General features: G+C 31.7%; 1 protein-coding gene across 1 annotated transcript; it reads left to right on the top strand.

Annotated features, from left to right (window-relative positions):
- Positions 1–16,886: 16,886 nt before the first annotated feature.
- LOC141684218 (protein EXORDIUM-like 2) lies at positions 16,887–18,043 on the top strand. The gene has a single exon (XM_074489090.1). It carries the CDS (start codon positions 16,914–16,916, stop codon positions 17,835–17,837), a length of 924 nt encoding a protein of 307 aa, XP_074345191.1. The 5' UTR covers positions 16,887–16,913; the 3' UTR covers positions 17,838–18,043.
- Positions 18,044–26,806: the final 8,763 nt, after the last annotated feature.

Genomic DNA, 26,806 nt, shown 5'->3' with positions numbered 1-26,806 from the left:
GAAAGCCCTTTCCTTTTGCTTGAGCAGATCAAAATATTCCTTCTTGTAATCTACTTGGTCAAATTTCTTCTTTTCAGAAGTTGGCTTTCTGCACTCACTTGCAAAGTGTCCACTTATACCACAATTGAAACACTTGAACTTTGATTTGTCCACCATGTTCTTATGAGGTTTAGTGGCTCTAGTGTTTTTCTTAAACTTCATCTTTGCAAATCTCCTGGACAGAAATGCAAGATGCTCATCAACACTATCAGAGTCATCTTGACTGGAGTTGTCTTCATTCTCAGCAACTTGCTCTTTTCCTTTGCTTGATTCCTGATATCTTGTACCATCTTTGGAGTTTGATGTAGATCTCACAGTTTCTTGTCTGCATTCCCTCTCATTTTCAGCTACCAATGCAACTGAACTTCCTTTCTTTCTCCCCTTCTCCAATACCTCATCCTGTTCCAACTCTAGTTCATAAGTCTTCAAGATTCCATATAATCTTTCAAGAGTGAAGTCCTTATAATCCTGAGAGTTTCTTAAGGAGACAGTCATGGGTTTCCATTCCTTTGGCAAGGATCTTAAGAATTTAAGATTTAAATCCTTCACCTGGTACACTCTACCATACAGCTTCAATCCATTCAACAGCTTTTGGAATCTGTTAAATGTGTCATTTAAAGATTCATTTTCTTCAAAATGAAAATACTCATACTGTTGAATGAGAAGCTGCATCTTATTCTCTTTAACTTGTTCTGTACCTTCACACAGCAGCTGAACTGTGTCCCAAACCTCTTTGGCAGTTGAGCAATTTATCACATTATCAAACATATCCTTGTCAAGACCATTAAACAAAATGTTCATAGCCTTCTTATCCTTGTGGACTTCTTCTGTGTCTTCCATTGTCCATTCTGCTCTAGGTTTTGGAATGGATTGACCAACAACAATTGTGGCCGTAGCAACTGTGGCTACTTTGTGGGGAATGTGAGGACCATTCTCAATACAGTTTACATAACCTTCATCTTGGGAGAGTAGATGAAGGTGCATTTTCACCTTCCAGTGGTGATAACTGTCTCTGTCAAGAACTGGGATTTTTACTCCAATATCCTTCTTACTCATCTTTGTTAGATTCCAAGATCTTTAAACTCTTTGTTTGTCAAGAGCCTGCTCTGATACCAATTGTTATTCCTAGTGAACTAACAATGAGATTTACAGAAGGGGGGTTGAATGTAAATCTCAAAACTTTTTCAAGTTTTGAGTAGTTTATAAAGACTGTGTGTTCAAGATGAACAAGTGTGTGAATTGCTTTAAGCTGATACAGACAGATATATATTCAAACACAAATGTAAAGAACACAATAAACCTTTAAAAACTTTTCTGGTGGATTTGTTGTTCCACCAGAGATGGTATTTCAGAAATTCTGTGATCTAAGAATTTGATCACAGCTGCATCCTAGTACAAACTAGATAATTTTTCTCTCAAGATTTTTCTAAACAGCTCTGGAAAAATTCTTATCTAATTACTAGCTACTACTTGGTTTATATATCACCAAGTGTACAAGTGAAGACAAAGATAAAAATACAATAATAAAATAAGTTCTCCACTTGTTTCTTCTCCATATCACTCAAGTACTTTGTTGACTATTGCCTCTTTGTACTAGAGTAGAACGGCTGCTTTTTCTGATGTTCCTGAAATTAGGCTGCCACATTTCAGTTATCTCTGTTCACCCACGTGCCTCTGTTTGTAGGTACAACTACCACTTATCAACGGTTAATCAACAGAACATCCGTTGAAGCTTTCATCCGTTGATGCACTCATCCGTTGAAGGATGTTATCCGTTGAAGCTTTAGAGACATCCGTTGAAGCTTAGCTTCTCATCCGTTGAAGGTCTTTAAGTCATCCGTTGATACCACTTCATTTATACAAAATTACAAGGCATGAAATATTTACAATTGGCCTTCCTATCTGCATATCTTCTAGTAGTCAACATGACTCATAGTTTCTCTCAACTTCTAAGAATTACATCTTAAATACAGAGACTGAAATATGCTACAACACTAGACTTATTTCTAAGTAAAGCTACACCATCAACGGATAGCCAAAGTGGTCTTATCCGTTGAGGCTACAGACACTGAATTTCTACTTAAGTGTTTTGTTAAACATATCATCAAACTAATGCACATATATTCCTAACAATATCAAAAAATGACACCACAGATTTCCAACATCCCTGCAACACCTTGACCTCCAACTAGTCCAACCATAACCTTAGAACCCATGATTAATAAATTCCGCACCATTTCTAGCCACCTGAAACAAATGTAGTACTTCGTCTTGTAGCAGACCTTCAATAAACTGTTGGTGAGGGTCAAAACCCATGTCAAGGTCCAAGATTTCCCATACTTACTATTAGTTGATTCAGATAGCTATCGGGTTCATGTATTCACAACCAGTGCCGACCATCAAAGTAGCCAGGTTATTTTTTCTTGGGTGTACATATCTAATTTTGTATCTGCCAGGTCAAGATAAATGCATGTTAACATGGCTCACATGAACCAAAGATTCTGGTGATAACACCTAATGCTAGCATGTGATTACAATCTATGTTGATCAAAATAAATGTGAACATAATATACACTTACAGAGCCTTTAAAAGATAACATTGCACAAAATTCAGTTCATGGGTTTAGTAATGAAGTTGCAGAGGTTTGATGTCAAAGAGAATCATGACTATTGTAGAATCATCAATTATCTAAGGTTTTACTCACGTACCTGATCCTGAAAAATAACAAAAATAATTTGAAAAATAATTAAAACATGGAGATGTTTGCTCGCAATATATAAATGACTCAAACTACCTCTTTACTCTAGAAATTTATGACTATCTCTACATCAACTATTCCTAAGGCTAATACAAAGAAAAATTAAATTACCTACAACTTTGCAAACTCGTCAACAAACTCACAATCAAATACATCAGACCTTGTCAAAGAATAATTGACCAAGTTTAATAAAAGTTAGACCAAGTTGTAGCACACTTTCTCGTAACCATGATGATATTTTCTGTCTCATAGATTTATAGATACTAAAATTGGATAATAACATTGATTACTCATCAATGATACATACTTTAAAAAAATTCAACCCATCAAAGCATATCATAAAAGCAACAGAAACATGTGATATCATCACATGCCTCCGCTCTTTTGTAAAGTGATAATGTTTATATAAAAGAAAAATCTATAAGAAAGTAAAAGCCTGTTATGCTAAATTGTAACATGCACATACTAAAAATATTAAATAAGCCACCTTACATCCAAAGTTACATAGACTCTGATTCTAGAAAGCACTTAATCATGTTATATATATAATATAAATAATCTCGGCAAAGCCTGAGCACAAATAAAAAGTAGACATAATAATAATTATAATTTGATAGCTAAAGTAGAATAACGAATATAACATGTTAGTCCAAATTGTTCGCATTGCCTGTAATTTTTCCAAATTACTACATTATGTCCTATCAAGAAAGGAATTTCATGAAGACAAAATCTTAATCCAAGAATTCACATTTTTAGTAATGCAAGAAAAGCCTAAAAACCCATAACTATATTATCAATCTTAAATTCATAAAATAAAGCATGACTTAAAATAAAATAGATAGTGATGCACACCATGATTCAAAGAAGGTGGAGAAGGTTGGGCAGTTACAGATGGATGTTTGTAACCTTCAGACAACTGAACAAACAATGCTTTAGAGGTCACTACCATTAAAAGATACAAATTAATATGCTTCGTTTATACGAATCTGGTAACTTATTTTTCCAAATTGCTTAATCATGTGAACCTCTACAAATAAAACTACAAATATGCCTTCTTTGATGCCTGCAAATTTATTACAAATGTCAGAATGTGTATTCAGCTTAAAGAAGTGATCTTCGAAAACTATTAGATTAATGAACAATAATATCAAAAGAAAATCCCAATATGGTATTTAAAACATGTTATATTACAAAGTGAAGGATCATATGTTATTTCCTGATAGATAGATGGAGCCTTGCAAACATTCAAAATTAAAAAAAATTAAATGAACAGCATGATTGAAACTTTAATTACCAAAATAATCTCAGTTGTAATTCCAATAGAGCCGACAGTTCATCTTCCACTTCTACTTCCTCATCTTCCCTTTTTATACAATTCTGCAAGAAAATAACGAAAAAATAAAAAATAAAATGAAATTCTTTAGGACTAAGATCAAGTAGTTGGAGTGCAAAAAATGACTTATGAGAAATAAATTATATTACCAGATTGTGTATCTTAACTATAATGTTTACCTTTAAAAAAAACCTCAACTGAAAAATACAAAAGCATTCAAAGCATACAATAGGATATAAATGTTAACAAAGCATGAGAAAGTATAATGGACAAACTAAACTTCCCATACGAATATCATCCTTCATGGCTTCCCATTTGTAAAAGAATTCGGGTTTTCGTCGTAACAATATGATGAAAGTCTTGACAATTTTCATATACACTCTCTCCATAAATAATTTAGCAGGATTATTACCACATCAAATAGAGTTGAGATATATTGTTCCACTTCCTCGTCTTCCTTTTTAATACCATCCTGCAAGTGAACAACACCAAAATCAAAAAAATTATCTTTTAGAACTAACATCAAACGGTTGGAGTGCACAGACTTAAGTTCTAACAAAATTGAAAATAAAATATTGAATCAGGATAAGACTAAAAAGATCACCTGACTATGTATCAAGATGTTTCAAAAGATTATCGAAAAATACTAACGAAATCGAGATGTATCAAAATACAGTACCATAGTATATCAAAAAAATGATAAAACACATTCATACTTTTGAGTCATTTAAATGAATAAAGTGATTACCAATTGAATATAGCAAATATTGATAGTCTTCTCTTCTGCAAACCGAATCAATCATTGATAATCATCTGCAAAAATACAATTCAAAATTATGAGTATTCATATAAATAACAAATCAAATACGTGAATAAGCAACCAAATCGCACACAATAATGAACATAAACATGCATGTGCAAAAAAATAAATAAGATATTGCGGATTTCTAGAGATAAATCATCGATGGACAGATGAAAGAGATAATAAAGAAAAAATCACTATAAAAAGATATTTGTTAGAAGATGATATAATAAAACTATGTATGTACATATATGTTACTGATATAAAGAAGAAGAAGAAGAAGAAGAAGAAGAAGAAGAAGAAGAAGAAGAAGAAGAAGAAGAAGAAGAAGAAGAAGAAGAAGAAGAAGAAGAAGAAGAAGAAGAAGAAGAAAAAAAAGACGAAGAAGACGAAGAAGAAAAAGACGAAGAAGACGAAGAAGAAGAAGACGAAGAAGAAGAAGACGAAGAAGAAGAAGAAGAAGAAGAAGAAGAAGAAGAAGAAGAAGAAGAAGAAGAAGAAGAAGCAGATGAATACCGCCCGTAAAAATAAAAAAATGCAATTTAAATTTTTGAATTTTTCTGTTAACGTGAATTGTGGATCTATGATTGATTTGTACAATGGTAAAAATATTTTAATTCTAAAATTGATATTGTTTCAAGGAAAGTAGTAATCATTTTTGAATTTGAATTAATGATGACATAATTTGTGAATCTGTAATTGATTGGGTATAAAAACAAAACAATATTAATAATATGTTTGATCTTTTTAAAATTCAAAAGTGATTTTTTAATAATTATAAATACCATTTAAGATATGGATACTCCATGGATCTTTGCATTTTTGTATAGGAATTAGTTGATTTAGGAATATGGGTCGACCCACTGGTCAAATTTTAAAAATATAGATCAATATAATTACAAGTGTGTTATTCTTAGTACAAATTTTTAGGAGCCTTCACTAATGCTCATTAATATATAATAGATAATATATTACTATCTTGGTAACGCCATGCACAAAATAATTTATAAATTATTTTTGCCTAAACATTTAGTTTTATATTTATGTAAGTATTATGTTTGGTTTCCTTCTACATTGTATAACGATATGATATGTATTTTGTTTGTTTTTGTTACTGTTTGTCTATATTTAAGGCATATATTTTATACCGTAAAAAATATTGTTTTAGCCAAATGATTAAATTACTACTTTAACCCTCATGACCAAACCAAATTAATTTTTTCATGCCAATTATTCATAGGATATTATATGATGTAATAAGTCAATGTTCGTAGTCGTGAGAAGTCGAACATTTGTCTATTTACTTGTTACTACTATTTCTGAAATTACTATTATACTACTGACGACCAAATCATGCCACAATAACTACTTTATGCCAATTATATATACGATATAATTGAACTAGTTGTTACTCATTTGAGTATAAGTAGAGACCCACCTTGATCAAGCTCATTCAGATTTTGGGTCCAAGGAGGTGAATCTTAAGAAAAAACTCCCGCATTCAAAAAATGCTAATTCACCAAAATTTAAGGGACTTTAGTGTTGTTAGATATGAATACAACATAGGGGGGTGAATGTGTTTTGGCTTAAATGTTTACTTTTTGATCGACTTTGGGTTTAGCAGTTAGTTGTTGTCAATGATTTTGTAGAATAGATGTTAAACATAAATAACAATACAAGTATGTAAAACAAAGATCTTCAAAACTCACTTATTTTTATATTAAAAATCAAGCAGTGTTTTGCTACAAAATCTCTAAGTTATTGGTTTAGAACTTAGCTTCTTTCTTGAGAGAGAATACAAGAAATTTTGATCTCAATTGTTACTACTAACTAGAGAACCAGTGTTAACTTTATAACTCAGTTAACTGCTAGTTTACACAGTGGATAATAAACATGCCATTAGCTTTTCTAAACTGTCACTTGTCATTTCTATTTATAGAAAAGCAAATCTTCCATTTCTGGCTTAGCATATCTTTAGCATCCCGTGTTTACTTTAATCTTCATTTGTCAGTTAATCTTTACCATTAATCTTGCACATTTCTCAAGCTGCTTTTTGTAGACTTGTCAATTCAGCTGTGTGAATTGTTTGTTAATTTGCAACCTTGGATATTTAACTGTTATGCAATTCCGTACTTAGAGAAATTTCTTCACTTCGAGATCTCCAATTAAGCTGTAGAGAACTCGACATCTCAATAGGCATGTTGGCTTATCGATATCGCTGAAACTTCATTGTTGACTTGACTTATCGACAACTCTGAGTTCTCTAGTGAATTTTGGTTTATCGATAACTCAAAGTTCTCTAATGGACTTTGACTTATCGATAACTCAGAGTTCTCTAATGAATGTATACTTGTCGATATCTCCGAGTTCTCGAATGGGTATCTGACTTATCGATATCTCCAATAGCATTTCCTGAGTTCTCGATAGACAGTTCCTGAGTTCTAGATAGGTCTTTCAGAGTTCTCGAATGACTTCTCTATAACACTAATTCTGTGACTTGTAGAGATCTTGACTTAGAATATTTTTCACCAAACAGAATTATTCCACTACAAGCTTTTTCATAATTCTTCTGAGGCATGACCTTCATCATCTTCTTCCAGATAGAATTCTTAGGCTTGACACTGTTTAGGGAAAAATGCTCCAGTCTGCTCAATTTACATTTTACAGACATTAAGTGTTACAAGTATAAATTACAGATTAAGGTTACAATACAACTAATCTTAGGGTTGGCCCCAAGCTTAACTGATTGCTAATGACATTGTCAGCATCAGTAATCTTTAACATCATCTATTATATAACAGATTGCTAATGACATTGTCAGCATCAGTAATCTTTGACATCATCTATTCTATAACTGATTGCTAATGACATTGTCAGCATCAGTAAGTTTTGACATCATCTATTATATATTACAAGTGTCAAGGTTGAAAGTATAATGAATAGAGGGCAAAAGTTCAAAACCTAAAGATACTAAAGTAAAGTTTTAGGTGTGCATGTGCAACTATGCATGGCGCAAGGTGTATTCCCGGTTTTATTGAATACGTGTATATACAAACAAATACACATGCGTATATATTTGATATAATTGATGATATTAGGATATAAACTATCAAAGTTTATTATCAGGACTTAATATTAGTGTTTACTGAAGGTGACGTCATCAGTACTTATCTATCAGTACTTGATGATCAGCATTTGATGTCATCAGGATTTAGTCACTTCAGTAGATATTCGAGAAGGAAAAGGATTGCATAATTCAAGGCGGTGAAGAACTTTATTTCAGAACAATCAAACATGGATATGTTATAGGTTTTTTATTGTAATAGAATAGGATTCCTTATTGATTGTGTAATTGTGCCTTATATAAGCACATATTAGGTTTACACTAAAGGAGTTACGAATTGTTATATCTTTCATAAAACCTAGCAACTCTTAAGGAAAATTGTTCATCCTTTGAGAGAGTACTTTTGTAATCAGTTTTTATCTGTTAATATAAAAATTGTTGATTCTATTAACTGTTATCTATTTGTTTGCATAAACTGTTTTCACCCCATACAGTTGTATTACAGACCTAACAATTGGTATCATAGCTTGATGTTGATATACAAACAGTTTAAGATCTGAAAATCAATCTTTAATGGTAGACAAAAAACCACAACAACATAATTCACCACCACCTCCTCTATCAGCCAATCAACCCATCAATCATAATATGAGTAGATATGAGGCTATCAAAGTTCCAATATTAAAGATTCATGAATATCCAATTTGGAAGGTAAAGATGGTTATGTGCCTGGAAGCAACAGATTCTGAATATCTGAATAGAATTTATAATGGTTCACACAAGCCAATGAAATTAGTTGTCGTTGTTGCTGGCCAAGAAGAAAAGATGATTGATAAAGATTAGAAGGATTATTCTCCTGAGGATCTTTCATCTATTATAAAAGATGCAAAAGTAAGACATATTCTTCACAGTAGTCTTGACGGTGTTATGTGTAACAGAGTAATTGGATGTAAAACTGCTAAAGAAATTTGGGACACCTTGGAAGTCAAGTGACAAGGAACTATTGTTATCAAGAAGAACAGAATGATTGTGCTTACTTAGGAGTATAAACACTTTGACTCAATATCTGATGAGTACTTAACTGAAATCTAAGAGAGGTTTCAAAAGCTGATCAATGACCTTTCTCTGGTTAACAAAGAATATTATCTTGAAGACTCTAATTTGAGGTTCCTTCTTGCATTCACAGAAAAGCGGGACTTAAAAGTCACATCAATCAGGGATAATTATGAATTGGATGATGTATATCTATATGAGATCTATGGCATGTTGAAGACTCGTGAACTGGAGACGGGGTAAAGAAACAAGAGGAAATGACCAAGAGCAAAACAAGTTGCTCTTAAAGTTGAAGAGAATCCAATGAAGAAAGCTAGGAGAAAAAGCCACTCCAAAGAAAAGGCTATGATCGCAAAGTCTGATACCAAGTCATCAAACTCTAACGATGACTCAAACTCTGATAGTGAATCAGATACTGACAGTGATCATGACAACAATGAAGACAAATAACAAATGGCTGCTCTATTGGTAAAAGGCTTCGAGAAGATGGTCTACAAGAACTTCAAGAAAGGGAAAAGGTTTTCCAGAAAGGATTCCAGTTCCTTAAACTCTGATAAGAGGAATGATAAAAGAAATAGTGATTGGAAGGAATCAGAGTCTGGAAAATTTGAAAAGTCAAAGGAAAAGTGCTATAATTGTGATGGAGTTTGGCACTTTGTAGCTGACTGCAAAAAGCCTAGAACTGAGAAGAAACAAGCATTGATCACCAAGAAAAAGAACTGGGATGATACATCAGAATCAAATGATGAAGTCAACTATGCTCTCATGGCAAATGCTGACACTGAGGACAACACTTCTGAAATAAAGGTACCTGAAACCACAATTGCTTTTGATACTGATGATATCCATGAATTAAGATTATTTCTTAAATCTCTGCATGTTAGTTATTGGGATCAAACTTTAGAGAATAATATAATCAAGAGTGAAAACTATGAGTTAAAAAAAAGGAATAATCACCTAGAAATTGAGTTGCTTTAAATGCTAGAAATTCAGAAAAAGAGAGATAATATTGTTTATGTTAAAGAAAAACTGTTAGAAAAGTAGTTAGCTAAAGAAATAGAGGTTATTAAGCTTTGGACTAATTCAGGAAAAATAACTCAGGAAATTTTAGAAAATGGTTGTTGGGGATCAGGATTAGGATATGCTAATAAATGTAATTCTGATAAGAAAAATGGAAAAGAAACTGAGAGAACTAAACCATTAAATATTGATACTAAGGTTATACTAACAAAGTTCAGCTGAAGCCCATTAAGTTTAATTCAAGTGTTGATGCTGTTAAGTCAGTTCATGATGCAGGTTCAACCTCAGCACCTAACTCAAACTTAAATACTGATAAGAGTGAAAAAGTTCACACAAGATCAGTAAATATTGGTTTAATGACTCGGAAACAGCTTAAGCAAAAATTAAAGAAATTACAAATGAAAGAGCAAGTCAAACAGACTACTTATCCAAACTCTTAAGTTGAAATTTAAGGAATCAGGACCAAAAGTATGCTCCAAAGTCTTATTCCTTAAATTACTAAAATCATTCATTCGCTCTTTATTTTTAAGAACTAGCACCATCTTTTTAAGAATCCTCTAACCATTATTTTATAATATATTATGAGGACCACTATCTCTTTCCATCTCTTTTACATTATATTTTAATTGATGCAATGTATTTTTAATAGTAAAATATTTTATAAGGAATAAATTTAAGGTTTATTGTTGGAGATAAATATACTTTTTCATGTAATTTTTTATATTATATTTAAGGATTGAGTTAGTACACTGTAGAGATGCACAAAAAGCCCGAACCCGAAAATCTGGCCCGACCCGATCCGGTTAAAGCCCGGTCAAGCCCGGCCCGGGCTTCGGGCCTCGACGGGCCCTATATTTTTAGGCAAAGCCCGGCCCGGCCCGGCCCGGCCCGGTTAAAAGCCCGGGCTTCGGCCCAGCCCGGTCCGATTAAAAGCCCGAAAAAGCCTGGTTATATTCTGATTATTCTAATATATTTTCTTATATATTTATAAATTAACATTTACTATATATATAAATAATACTTTAAACACATATATATTTACATATTTGTGATTAATAATATTATTTATATACTTCGTTGCATAAATAATGAAAGAAAATATAATAAGTACACTATATATATTTGGATATCATTGTTATCATAACAATGATAAAACATATTATTCTATAAACATGTTTATTTTTTGCCGAATTTAAATATTTTCAACGAAGTAATGTTTTCATAAAATATTCTATGTAAACTAATACATTTTTACGATGATCTACTTGCTAACATATGTATTCTTCGGAATCCCTAATAATACTCGATCCGATTTAAATTAGAAAAAAGCCCGGCCCGATTCGATCCGGCCCGAAAAAAAGCCCGGTTCGGCCCGCCTCAAGGGCTCAAACGGGCTCTGACATTTTCGAGAAGCCCGGCCCGGCCCGGTCAAATTCAAAGTCCGGCCCGGTCAATGCCCCGGCTTTTTAAGGCCCGGTCAAAGTCCGGTCTGGTGGGCCTTTTGTGCATCTCTAGTACACTGTTGAACTTGCTCTAAGAGTTACTCCCTCCGTCCCGGTGAGTTGTTTACGTACACTGTTTGCAATTAAACACCTACCCGGCGGAAATCCTCAATTATTGTTGGTCTCTGTTGATGCACCCTTAATTCATTTATTAGTTTAAATTAGGGCATGCATTGCTGTATAGGAAAGCAGTGGAGTGTCACTTACGCTTGGTAGGTACCACCGTACCGGTACCTCTCCCGTCTCCAGTACGCACCTTTTAAACGAGCTGCATTCTAAACTTTTTTTAGTACTCCTGTTTTTTCTAATATGATATCTTAATATTTTTCACATATTTCCTATGATTTGACCAAATAAATTAAAATATTATTTATAAAATTTTGTTTTTTATAATAGAACTAGATAACAAATATTTCAATTAATAAAAAATAATAAAAAAAAGATATTATGGCAATTCATGGGGGCTCTGTTTGGATAGTGGTTATACTCTCCATTCGGTTCTATAATAAATATACTTAGTTTTAAGAAAAACAAAATCTGAAAAAGAAATTATATTGATGGTAAAACCGCTTACACTATATCCTCTCAGCGCACGTGATATATACGGGTTATTTTTAAAAATATAGATATAATTAATATTCAGATTATTGATCACCTTCTGATCTATTATATAGGTTCTTTAACTCTTTTCACTTTTTTAAGAATTTTGAAAATATAGATATAATTAATATTTTTCAAATTTTGCTTTTGAATTACAATAGAACATATATATTTGATTTTAGGAAAAAAAATATAAAAAATTATTTTAAATATACATTCAAAATAAGTGTGTAGGAAAAGTTAAACGTTTTTTATAATGAATTGGTGGATATTTTGTCTTTAGTTTGACTATTTGGTAACCTAAGTTAGTAGTAGCTGCAGTTCAGGATTAATTTCTTAGAAATTAGAATCATACACATCTTGATCTATGGTCCAGCATCCAGCTAGCGTCCAATGTATAAATTTGAACGAGTTTAAAAGGTTGCATTCGATGATTGAACGTGTCATGAAATATCAAGGAGGAGGCAATAGGAACCCAAGACTAATAATATGAGCTGCAAAAAATTAATTATTTTTGGTGACAGTAAAGGCTATCGAAATAAAAAAAAACCAAAGGAGAGGTGCCATCTAGGGGGGAGAGGGGCTCGTAGTTGTAGTGTTGTAGACCCCTAGGCCCTAGCTCACTTTCATAATTATTGAAACAGTGTGTGATCATTCGTGTGGAAATGGACAAGTGCATGCCGTGGTCTTTAGTTGACCCTTAATTTTATTAAATATTCTAGGTACCTATTGGTTTCACTAAACCTCCACCCCGACCTATTCCCCACTTAAATGATTGGTAGCAATGGAGTCACTCCATCCCAAAATACAATTTTTACGTTTACGCGTTTCTTCAAGTGAATAACAAGTATATATATTAAAATTTTATTCAAGAAAATAAATGTTTTTAAAAAAGTATATGAAATTATTATTTTTATATATCTTAAAATATGATAAAATAATTTGTATTTTGAGACGGAGAAAGTATTTCGTACTTGTATTTTGAAATGAAAAAAGTATTTCGTGCGATCATTAGTTATAAAAATCGGTCTATTTTTTAAAAATTATTAATAATTTTTTTTTAAATTTGTAAAAAGTATTTGTTCAATTTTTTTTAAATTATCGATAAAATTATTCAACTTTTTCAAAAATAGACTGATAAACTCTAAATCGATATCTTGATCAAATAAAAATTTTGCAACCTAAATGAATGTCTCGAGTATCTTGATTCTGGGGTAGGTCCGGATTATTAATATTGTAATTTAAATCTGATTTGAAAATATAATACATATGTCATTTATAAATCTTCTTTGTCAATCAAACAGAATATACCCTAAACTTTATTAATCAACCCCGTATGATATCGGATATTTCAGCTTAATTTACCGTCCTGTTTTGAATAATGGTCGAGACATTGGTTTACCATACAATTAAGATTATATTCTTTTTGGCAAGATAATCAATGTCTGGACCGTTCTTGGGAGTATGATTGAAAAATTAAGCCAAAATTTTAGTTACCTTGACTCATATTCGAATCAAAAATACCCGAAAAAAAAATAATAAATATCTTATATGTATCTGTTCTTTTTTCCTTTCATCTTATCTTTTAATTTTTTTACATACTCCATCCGTTATAAATTACATGTCCATTTTGAAAATTAAAATATATTTTAAATTAGTTGTACATTTCATCTTTCAATATAAATTTATAATTTCAAAATCAACTCTATTTCACATATTTCAAATATATATTTACTAGATATATTATATTAATTTAATACAATTAATACACATTTTCTAAAATTTTTATTTTTGTTAAATATATCTGATTTTTTAAAAGTGCACGTGTAATTTAAAACGGATACAGTACCTTATACCATAGAATCACTGATGGTGGCCAAGCAGTAGCAAGGAATGTCTATATAAATTCGTGTAGATTGATCGGTAAAAAATTTCAAAATTTTGCATGCATGTAATTGTAATCTATATGTTAAAATGAGATTGCTTTGCATTATCAAGCGTTACACTACGTATTTCCTTTGTTCCGTTTAATTCTATACATTAATTTTTAATATGTTTTTCAATATTCATTTAAAATATAGTTTCATAATATTTTTTCTAAAATTTTATTTTTATGAATAAAAATTTTATATTTAAATTTTTATTAAAAAAAATTACAAAAAATATTATAAAATTATATTTTATAAAAATTTCGAAATGCGTATAAATAGTGGATGTCGGGACGAGGAAGTATCCCTGAAGTGGGAAGTTGTGTCATCTTTGTCAGCAAGTGGGGATGACTGGACATGTTCAATTTCCAAGTCTTTTCTTTCAATCAATCCATTAAATTGCACAACCATCGACCGCTATTACTTGTTTACTCCCTTCCCCCCGGTAGTTTAAATTTTAAAATTTTGTACATATTTTATTTATTTATGTACAACAGTAGAAGCATAAATCTTAACAAAATATATCCAAAAATGCGTCTTTAACTACTTGATTGGTTTCAAAAATTAACTGTGTAAATAACCATGACATAATAATAAATAATTAAAAAACAGTAAATTTTTAAGGTAAAATTATGTTCGCGTGATGAAATTTAGTTATTAAGCATTATAAAGAGGAAAATGATAGAGAGCCCTAACTTTTTCCTAATTTTTTTGCCAATTGCTAATGTATCAAGTGTATTTGTTAGTCTTGTAAAACAATGCGTAGTTAATAATTTTTCTAATAACTGAGATAGAAGAATAAATGAATAATAGTCCAAAAAGAAACTTTTTTTATTAAGAAGAGAATTTATTCTCCGCCATCGTTATATGAAATATAACAGCGTATTACGGTAATATTCAGCTGTCGCAATTATTTTTCATTAAGTTAGCGGTGAATAATTTACGGTAGAGTCTGAAAAAGATGACGTACTACAAAATTTTGAAAAGGGTACGGAAATCCAGGATGAAAAAAATAATTGGGCGTGGTTAACTTTTTATCTCCTGCAGGCTGCAGCACAGCAATGTCTACCACCTGTCACACACTTTTAATCGCACTCGTCATTCGTCATCTTCTTATAAATGTCAGGTTGCATATGGATAAATCAACTTACCCTTGTAAACTTTATAGATAAAATCGGTTCAACTCGAATTTGTGAAAGATGACATTTTAATTTCCGATTATTTTCATTTGATTTAGTTTTTAATTACAATCATCGAATACTCAACTCAAGAAAAAATTACAAACGGAACACGAATAAATTTTAAAATTTATTTCTCAGATTGAGTAAACTATACAAATTTAAAATTTTCGATATTTTTTTTGTCGAATAATAAACCACGGACAGTCGAGGAGGTTGTCAACTGTACCTATCGGAAATAAGATTAATTACGGATTCGAGCCATAACACATGATTTCATAAAACCGCACGATTTTCCCGATTTAAATCAAGCAGGTTGGTTTTATATGAAAGAAGGTTTCACTTATGTTCTATTCAATACGGGTAGGAGAAGAACCCGACCGGTATTATTAAAAAAATAGAGGAAGAAGAACCAAGTAAAGATGATACGAATCAACCCCTTCTTACGTAAAAGATTTTACCATTTCTGAAGGAACTAGAGTTCCATCTTTTTTCAATTTCCTTTCAAGAGTTCTTATGTGTTTCCATGCCCTCTCGATACCCCGAAAAATGGACAAGTACCTTTTCATAGGAAAATATATAACGTCTACACAGGACATACATCATTCACGTACAATATGTATTCAAAAATTTTCCAAAATATTTTTATCAAATAACATAATAAATACATGATTAATTTTGATTCGTAGATCATATATATTCATACACGGAATTTCATATTATTATATAAAAAATTATTCCCTATCCATAAAAATTTACGGTGTCTAGCATTTTTTCATAGAAATATCATGGATACGGGAGATTTGATCCACGTCAGCGTCTAAAACCTATAAACCTTTCCCATACACCCACTAATAAACGCCAAAATCAGCAACCCGGCCTGGCAACCCCCATTCCATCCAACCACCTCCCTTTCAACCTTTAGATGCTGAGTCTTCAAGCCTCTTCTTGTTCACGCTACAGCTGTTTACCCTAAATTACTCGGGACTTGTACAATCATAGGCGCACACCTAAAACCATTTGTTTTTTCTTTTTTTTGCTAAATCAGCTAAACTAATTAAGTTCTACTAAAAATATCATCTCGCAAAAAAGAATTACATATAAATTAACATAATTAGCTTAAAATTATGTTTTTGAATAATTAAAAATGTTAAATAACTGGCCATTAAAATAAAGGTCCAATCATAATTTTATATTTTTTAACACCTATTATATGATACATTTCACTAAAGTTGATAACAATAAATATAAATAATATAAATACGTATTATTAATAATAAATCTCAAATTCAATAAAAAGGGTAAGAGGACTCGTTCTATGAACCCATTCTAATATTATATTAAATAACGATTTATTCAAAAATTCAAGATATCAAATAGGGCAAATTACGTTCTTTAACAAAAAAAATGATCTAGAAATCAACCAATTAACCAAATCATTTTAAAAATAACTCATTTTAATTTTTGGATTCGATTCACATTAATTATTTAATTTATAAAAATAAATATTTACTAGTCTAATTATTCGGAAAAATAACTAATGTTCAAATAATTTTAAATTTTCGAATCATGTGTACTTTTCCACTATAAAACCAACCACACTCCACTCTTTCTTCCTCACTATCAAACATAAAAATGGCCTTTTCAACTTTCTTTCTTCTCCTTCTAATCCTCCTCTTCACCACCTTTTTAACTGAACCCACCACAGCTTCTTCAAGAAAACTCACAGCTCTAGTCCAAGAACAACCTCTAAAAATGAAATACCACAATGGCGCACTTCTCAAAGGTAACATAACAATAAATCTCGTATGGTACGGCACTTTCACTTCAACCCAACGCTCTATAATAGTCGATTATCTCAACTCTCTCAACTCCGGCCACTCTGCTCCGTCGCCCTCCGCCGCTTCCTGGTGGAAAACCACCGAGAATTACCACGGCGGCGTTTCTACTGTTGTTGTCGGAACTCAAACTCTCGACGAGAAGTACTCTCTTGGAAAGTCTTTAAAGACTTCACAACTCATATTGTTAGCTTCTAAAGTCAACAAGTTGAGTTCTATTAACGTTGTTTTGACGGCTAAGGATGTTTCTGTTGACGGGTTTTGCATGAACCGGTGCGGTACCCACGGGTCGACCCGAGTGAAATCCGGATCGGGTCGGTTTGCATATGCATGGGTGGGGAACTCGGAGAGTTTGTGTCCGGGTATGTGTGCATGGCCATTTCACCAACCTATTTACGGGCCACAAACGGCGCCGTTAGTTTCGCCTAACGGAGACGTCGGAGTTGACGGAATGATTATTAACTTGGGCACGGTTTTGGCGGGAACCGTGACGAACCCGTTTAATAATGGGTATTTTCAGGGACCGGTGACGGCGCCGTTAGAGGCGGTGTCGGCGTGTACGGGTGTGTTCGGGTCGGGTGCGTATCCGGGTTACCCGGGGAATGTGTTGGTGGATAAGAGCAGTGGGGCGAGTTACAATGCGCATGGGGAAAAGGGACGCAAGTTTTTGCTTCCGGCTATGTGGGACCCGAAAGCATCGAAGTGCGCGACCCTTGTTTGATTGTGAGAAACGACGTCGTAGGAGGGAGCATGGCTGTAATAAAGTCACGTGTTTGTGTGAATAGGATGTGTATGTAAGGTGTAATTTGTTTGTATGTATGTGTATTACTATTGTGTAAAATGTAGATAAGGATGAAGAAGTTTTTGTTGTGCAAAAGTGTGGTGGTACTTGAACGTACAAATCGGAGTCTCTAGTGTTTCGTACTCTATTATTGAAATTTTGTTATGATCAAAAAAATGTTACACAAATAATAAAGGCCCGTGTAGTGCATAATTGCTTATCCCAAACATGAATTGATCAGATTAAGAGATTTATCAGAAAAGAGTGAGAGTGACTCGTGCCTGCTTCTGGCAGTAGGATTCTTTCTTATCTTCACTTGGGGCTGGGAATGGGGATACCTCATCTATTTTATTCCTGAGTGCAGATTGCAGTGTTCCAAAAATCTCTAGTGTTTCACGCCGGTGAGGGTATTTATGACAGATTAATCGACAAGTTGGAGATTAATTGTTAATTGGACTGAATAATCGAAATATTAAATGGAAGAATATAAATATTATTTTTAATTTTTATAATTATATAATGATCAATATATCAAATATTTGTTTGATAAAAGAAATTAGAATGATATTTAATAATATCTACATATTTGATATTTGTTATGTACTAATTATTGAGTTTGCAATATTAACTATTATATTTAAGCTTTTATTTATTTTTAGAATGGTGTAAAATAATAACTAACACAAATTGACCTTTATTCTATCTAAATTTTCTTTTTATTAGTTAGTATTTATTCAAGCGTTTATTTATTTTTAATTTGAAAAATATTTTTATCAATAATTAAGTAATTTTAAATAAAGTATATTGAAAATGATAATTATAAAATAATTATAAGATGAGATGAATTAATAATAAAATATATCTAGAATAACAAATATTTAGTTGATAAGATAATTAAAATTTATATTCTTTATTATTAGGTGAAACCATGTTTTATTTCAGCACAAAAGCACACAAATACAAAAGTACCAAATTTTGGTAGTCACCGGTACAAATTGACTTTTATTCTCTCTAAACTTTATTTCTATTAGTTAATGCTCTTCCAAGTGTGTATCTACTTTTAATTTGAAACATATTTTTATCAATAACTAAGTAATATTAAATAAATTAAACTCAAAACGCTAATTATAAGTTAATTATCAAATAATACTAATTAATATTAAATTATCTAAAATAAAAAATATTTCATTCATAAGATAATTATATAATGTTAGATTTTTATAACAAGCAAAACAATGTAAAACTAGAATTATGACTAAAACTTTCATATCTTATTCGATTCCTTTCAACTACATAATTATTCTTTACAAGTACCAATTTAATATTTCATATTAATATATTAATTATGATTCGTATTTCGCAATACAAATCATAATTAGATATTTTAATATGTTTCACACATGCTATTAACTATTTATACTATTAAGCAAAACCATGTCTATTTGAAGAAAAAATTACCTAAATCTTGGTACTCACTACAAAAATTATATAACTATTTTTAAAGTTTTATATAATTAAATCTCAACTAATACCAATTGAATTCTACTCTCTATACTTTATATTAACATTAATTTCTATTTGTTATTGTTCATTCAAGTGTCGATATAAGTCATATTAGTAAAGAAAAAATTATACGGTAAAATTTTATAATTACGCTTGACTTCGATTTTTTTAACTACATAACTTAACTCGGTATTAATAAACGAAATCTTGTTTTATTAGTGTACAAAAGTAACAAAATATCAAATTTTAGTATTTACCTAACTTAAATTGTCTTATATTCTATCTACACTTTGTTTTTATTAGTTAGTGTTTATTCAAGCGTTTATGTATTTTTAATTTGAATTTTTTTTATCAATATTCAAGTAATATAAATAATTTGTAAATTATATTGAATATGGCAATTATAAAATAATTATAAGATAATATTAATTAATAATAAATTATCTAAAATAACAAATATCTACTTGATAAGATAATTAAAATTTATAAGAGTCATACTCTAATAGAAACCAAATTAGAATAGAAACTAAAAAATGCACCACAACCAATTTAAATGCACTCTATCACACACAACTCCACCTAATTCCCTCAATTTTTAATCAAATTTTTCCTGTCAATTGATGAACTATTTTTAAAATCTAACTTCCACATATTATTATACATCTCCAACAATCAGTATGAATACCAAATATGATAAATTTTGACGATAAATCACTATTTCTACCAACGAGAATCACTAAAATCTACTGCTCCGGGGAAAGTACCGATTTAACTTAGTGATTCATATAAGTTTAAATACCGATTGATCATCGAAATATACCAAATATACTATGCAAATTGATGAGTGGGGATGGAAATAAATACGGTAAAGTTATATTTTAAAAAAATTTAATCGATTAACGAGAAAAATTAAATTAAAAATGAAGGGGAAAATATATATATGAATTTGCACATGGAGGATAAAGAAAGGGGTTAAATATTTGGTTGTTATTGGTTTCTAATTTCTATTTTAAAATTGGTTTCGATTTGATCATTAACCCTTTATTAATAAGCGAAACCATGTTTTATTATAGTACAAAAGTATTGAAATACAAAAAGTACCAAATTTTGTTACTCACCTAGCACAAATTGAATTATATTTCTCTAAATTTTAGTTTCTATTAGTTAATATTCATTCAATCGTATATTTATTTTTAATTTGAGAAAATATTTTGTATCAATAATTAAGTAATATTAAATAAATTATATTAAAAAAACTAATTATAAGATAATTATCAAATTATATTAATAAATATTAAATTATCTAAAATAACAAATATTTTGTTCTAAGATAATTATACAATTCATTTTACAAAAATAAAATTAATATGTTAGATTTTCATAACAAGTAAAACAATGCATAACAAGAATTATTTATGAAAAATTTCATATCTTATTCGATCCTATTTAAACTACATAATTATTCTTTACAAGTACCAATATAATATTTCATGTTAATATATTAATTTCGGTCCATGTTTCGCACCGCAAATATTAATTCGATATTTTAATATGCTTTGCACGTGTTTTCAACCATCTATACTATTAAGTGAATCCATGTTCTATTAAAATACAAAATTACTGAATCTTGGAACTTAGTAGAAAAATTTTAGGATATGAATAACACACAGAGGGGGTGAATGTGTTTTACTATTTTTAAACTTTTTTTGAATCTTTTATGGTTGAACAAAGTAAATTTAAATCTTGTAGTGAAATTGTGTTCATGCAGAAATTAAACTTGCAAAAATAAAGAACACGGATCTTCAAAACTCACTTAATTTTATATTGAAATTAAGAATGTTTTGCTACAAAATTTCTAGGCTCTTTGTTGATAAAGTGTCTAGCTTCTTCTTGAGAGTGTTACAAGATTTTCTATCTAAATTATTACAACTGACTAAAGGACCAGTGTAAACTTTATAATTCAGTTAACTGCTGGGTTACACAGTGTACAATAAGACATGCTATTAACTTTAGTAAACAGTCACTTGTCATTTCCATTTATAGAAAAGTATATCTTCTGTTTATGGTATAACATATATTTAGCATCCTGTGATTGTCTTGATCTTCATTTGTCAGTTAATCTTCACCATTGATCTTGCACATCCTTCAAACTGCTTTTTGTAGACTTGTCAATCCAGCTGTTTGGATTGTTTGTTGATTGTTAATCTTGGATATTGAACTGATGTGCAATTTTGTACTTTGAGATTTTACCTCGAGATCTCCATTTGGTCTATAGAGAACTTGACATCTCGATAAGTATATTGGCATATCGAGATCTCTAATACTCCATAATAAATTTAACTTGTAGAGGTCTCTAAGTTCTCTATAAGAGAATTTGACTTGTGGAGATCTCTAGTCTTCATATCTTCACTTTGACTTATCGATATCTCGGAGTTCTCTAATGCTTTATTGATTCATCGATAACTCAGAGTCCTCTAGTCAAATTTGACTTGTCGACAACTCAGAGTTCTCTAGTGAATTTTGGCATATCGATATCTCTGAGTTCTCTAGTGGAATTTGACTTATCGATAACTGTAAAATATAAGTGATGATGTCAAAGATCACTGGAGATAACAATTTGATTAGTGTCCCTGACCAAATTATGAAGCAAGCCAAATGGACATCTGATCTAAGAAGTAGATTAATGAACTGTTATTTGTGGTAATCAGCTAAGTTTGGGACCAACCCTAAGTAAGTTGTGTTGTTATCTAAGTATGTATTTTGTACTTGTAACACTTAAAGTCTGTAAAAATGCAAAGGACCAGGCTGGAGTCTTTTCCTGAAACAGTATCAAGTCTAAGGATTCTATCTGGAAAAATATCAAGAAGATCATGCTTCAGAAGAATTTTGAAGAAGTTTGGAGTTAAATAAATCTGTTTGGAGAAAAATACTCTAAGTCAAGATCTCTACAATTCACAGATTTAATGTTATAGAGTCATTCGATAACTCCATAATGGCTTATCGAGAAGTCAGGAAAACTACTAGAGAACTCAGAAAGATATCGACAAGTCAAATTGAAGAAATGAAGATTGGAGATATCGATAAATCATTTATTCACTAGAGAACTCGGAGTTATCGACAAGTCTACATTCATTAGAGAATTCCGAGTTATCGATAAGTCAAGCTCCACTAGAGAACTCAGAAATATCGATAAGTCAAAATTCACTAGAGAACTCTGAGATATCGCCAAGTTAAAATTTACTAGAGGACTCTGAGATTTCGACAAGTTAATTTGACTAGAGAACTCTGAGAAATCGACAAGTCAAGAAGCCACTAGAGAACTAAGAGTTATCGATAAGTCAAAGTGAAGATGTGAAGACTAGAGATCTCGACAAGCCAAAGTTCTCTTATAGAGAACTGAAGACCTCTACAAGCCAAATTAAATATAGAGTACCAGAGATCTCGATAAGCTAAAATACTTATCGAGATGTCAAGTAATCTATAGACCTAAACTGGAGATCTCGATGTACAATCTCAAAGTACAAGGTTGCAGATCAGTTCAATATCCTAGATAAACAATCAACAAACAATCCAACAACTGGATTGACAAGTTTACAAAAAACAGCTTGAAGAATGTGTAAGATCAATGGTAAAGATTAACTGACAAAGGAAGATTAAAGTGATCACGGGATGCTAAAGATATGCTAAGCCAGAAATGGAAGGTTTGCTTTTCTATAAATAGAAATGACAAGTGAATTTTAGAAAAGATAATAGCATGTCTTATTATATATTGTGTAAAGCTACAGTTAACCGAGTTATAAAGTTAACACTGGTCCTTAGTCAGTTGTAACAATTGAGATAGAAATCTTATAACACTCTCAAGAAGAAGCTAAGCTCTTTAACATCAAGGAGCCTAGAAATTTTGTAGCAAAACATTCTTAATTTTAATACAAAATTAAGTGAGTTTTGAAAAGATCCGTGTTCCTTATTCTTGCATGTTTAAATTCCTGCAGTAACACATTTCTACAAGATTAAATTTACTTTGTTCAACTAAGCCAAAAACAATCAAGAAAAGCCTAAAAATAGTAAAACACATTCACCCCCCTCTGTGTGTTATTCATTTCCTAACAAGTGGTATCAGAGTAAAATCTGAAAGTAAACAGATTCAAGATCTTGGAAGAATGAATACACAAAAAATCAGTAGCATCAAAATTCCTACCTTTGACAAAGCTAACTACACGCTTTGGAAAAAGAAAATGATGCTGTTTATCAGGATGGCCAATCCACTCTACATTTAGATCCTCAAGAATGGACCCTTCATTCCTATGGTTAGAATTGAGGAATCTACAGATGGAGACATGATCATCCCAGCTCATTTTGCTCCAAAAGATCCTTCTGAGTATTCTGACCCTGAAAATGAGAAAGTCTTCCTGGATAGTAGCTTGCAATTAATATTAATTGAGTCACTTGACAATGTGATGTACAACAACATTGTCAACTGTGATACTGCCAAACAAATATGGGAAAAGATTGAGATACTCTGTGAAGGAACTGAAGAAGTTAGGTCAAACCAAAGAAGAATACTGATTTCACAGTATGAGGGTTTTATGGCAAAGCCAGAGGAAAGTATTACTGACGTGTTTGAAAGATTTAACAAGCTGATAAATGATTTGCAGCTTTATGACAAATATTATGAAATTGAAGAAGTGAATCTGAAGTTCTTGATTACTCTCCCTGATCATTCGGAACAGAAAATCTCAGCAATCAGGAAAGGAAGAGACTTAAGTAGGATAACACTGGAAGTTCTATATGGAATTCTCAAAACATATGAACTTGAAATGATTCAGAGAAAATCATTGAGATCTGACCAAGGACATGTTGTAGATGGTTCAAGTGCTTTAATTGTCAATGAAATCTAAACATCGACTGATAAGTCAAGATCTCAAATACCAGTTTCCTAAACAAGTGAGCAAAGAACAAATGATTCACAGGAACAAGCCATTCTGGAATTAGAAAAAGATGAGTTCTACACTCTTGAAGAACTGGATGAGCTAGATCAGTCAATGGCCTATTTGGATAGAAAATTCACTAATCTTAGAGTAAAGAAGCCAAGATACTTCAGGAGTAAATGACATAATTTCAATAAAGTCAGCAGCTGGAAAGAAAAAGGGAAGTACAATTCTGATAGCAAGAATGACTACAAAACTGGATCTGTTGACAGATCTAATATAAAATGCTTCAAATGTGATGAACAAGGCCACTTTGCAACAGAATGCAGGAAACCCAAGAAAGCAAAAAAGAAAAAGCTTATCTTGAACTTGAAGCAAAGTATGAAGCTCTTCTAAGGAAATAACAAAGTAAAGCTTATATTACAGAGGGTAAAAGTTGGGATGACTCTGAGAATGATGAAGATGAAGAATTTGGTAATTATGCACTCATGGTCCTGGAGCAAGGAGAATCATCATCATCTAAATTACAGACACCAACTCTTACCACTATTGATTTAAATATGAATCAATATAAGGAAACTGTTAAAAAGATGAGCACAAAAATGTTTCATACTCACACAAGCATGGTTGCTGCTAATGAAGAAGTTAGCAGATTAACAAAGATAAATGAGAAGCTTTAAAGTGAGTAGCAAGAAACCGAATTGTTGTTGGTGGAGCTTGAAGCTTTAAAACAAGAAAATGCTTATCTAAAGAACAAGCTCAAGTGTGCATATGAAATTGAAGCTGTGCTAAGGGAGAAGCTAGAAAAGAATGAAGTGAAGATGAAATCTTTCAGAAATGCACCTTAACTGGTCGGACAATTTCATGAGAAGAATAAGCCATGTGCAAACATTGCTATTGGCCTTGACTATGATGCCATGAATGACAAAAAGAAGACTGTAGGTGACAAAGGGAAAGCAAAGAAAACCGAGAATGCTCCAACCTTTTTGAAAGAGGTTAATGCACCTATATTCAAAGCATGTGAAGTCAACTTCAGTGAAGAAGAATTCATTATCAAGTAAGAAATTGCTGATGAAGATAAAGAGAAGAAAACTGAAGAATCAGTTGAGTCTTCCAATACTGAAGAGAAGCTCATGAACAAACAAAGTCCCAAGACTCCTGTTAAAGAAACCAAAACTGAAGATGCAAGAAAGAAAAAGAAAAATAGAAATGGGAAAATAGGGATAAATAAAAGCAATAATTTTGCTTATGTTGCAAATGCTCATAGAAAGAAGTGTAAAAAATATGGCTCTGCAAATCATCTAACTCACTTTTGTAAAAAGGTTCTTAGCAAGCCAACTGAAGGAACCTCCAAATACAATGAAGCAGATTCAAATGATCCTCTTATTCATTCTGTGACAAGTTTGACTGCATTCCTTGCAACTTGAAAGTAATGAAGAGTTACCACAAACTGAGAGTAGACCTTAAAGAAACAAGAAATGAGTCCACATCAAAAGGAAAACACGCACAACAATCACTGAATTCTATTTTTTTCTAAAACAACTCATTCTGCTTCTGCTGAACAAGTTACTAAGAAGAAACTACCCAACGCTACTTGGGTTTCCAAACACACTTAAGACTCATTGTGTGCAGGGCATAGTGTAGAGAGTCATCTGGATCATAGACAGCAGATGTTCCAGGCATATGACAGGTGAAAAGGCCATGCTATCACAGTTTGAGGAGAAAGCTGGCCCTTTGGTGACCTTTGGAGACAACCGCAAAGGATTCACAATGGGATATGGTAAGATTGTTTTGAAAATGTTGTCTTTGATGATGTAGCACTGGTAGCTGGTCTTGAAGTGAATCTTCTCAGAGTTAGCAAATTTGTAGACAAAGGCCTTAAGTTTTACTCAACAAAGAAGAATGCACTGTTATCAGCAAGAAAACTGGTGAAGTTGCTCTGAGAGGCACAAGGAAAAGGAGCTTGTTTGTTACAGATTTTGACTCAACAAATAAGGATGGTATTTGTTGCTTCTACACCAAGGCATGAGAAGAAGTAAACAAGCTATGGCATAAAAATCTGTCTTACTTGAATTTCAAGGAAATTAACACCTTGTCAAAAAGGAGTTAGTAAGAGACATACCTAAGCTGGAGTTTGCTCAAGTTGAAGTTTGTGTAGTCTGTCAGAAAAGAAAAATGAAGAAACTACTCAACAGGAAAATCAAGAAAATGGAAGCTCATCTCATACACCTGAATTTAATTGCACAAACTCAGGGGAGAAAGAAGATTTTCAGATACTTGAAGGAAACTTCAAACTTGGGATTATGGCATCCTAAGAGAACTGGTTTTGAAGCTGTTGGTTACACAGATGCAGATTTTGCCGGATGCAGGGTTGACAGAAAGAGTACCGGTGGAAGCTGTCAATTTCTTGGACAAAGACTTGTATCCTGGTATAGAAAGAAAAACAATTTGTATCAACTTCTACAGCTGAAGCTGAAT

Source organism: Apium graveolens, chromosome 9 (genome assembly GCF_009905375.1).
Source record: "Apium graveolens cultivar Ventura chromosome 9, ASM990537v1, whole genome shotgun sequence".
NCBI lineage: Eukaryota > Viridiplantae > Streptophyta > Magnoliopsida > Apiales > Apiaceae > Apium > Apium graveolens.
The sequence above is the reverse complement of the archived record's forward strand: the minus strand, read 5'-3'. Positions and strand labels throughout refer to the sequence as shown.

Bases quoted from the DNA above. Each gene is read 5' to 3' on its own strand.
- LOC141684218 (XM_074489090.1), top strand. From the start codon at position 16,914: ATGGCCTTTTCAACTTTCTTTCTTCTCCTTCTAATCCTCCTCTTCACC.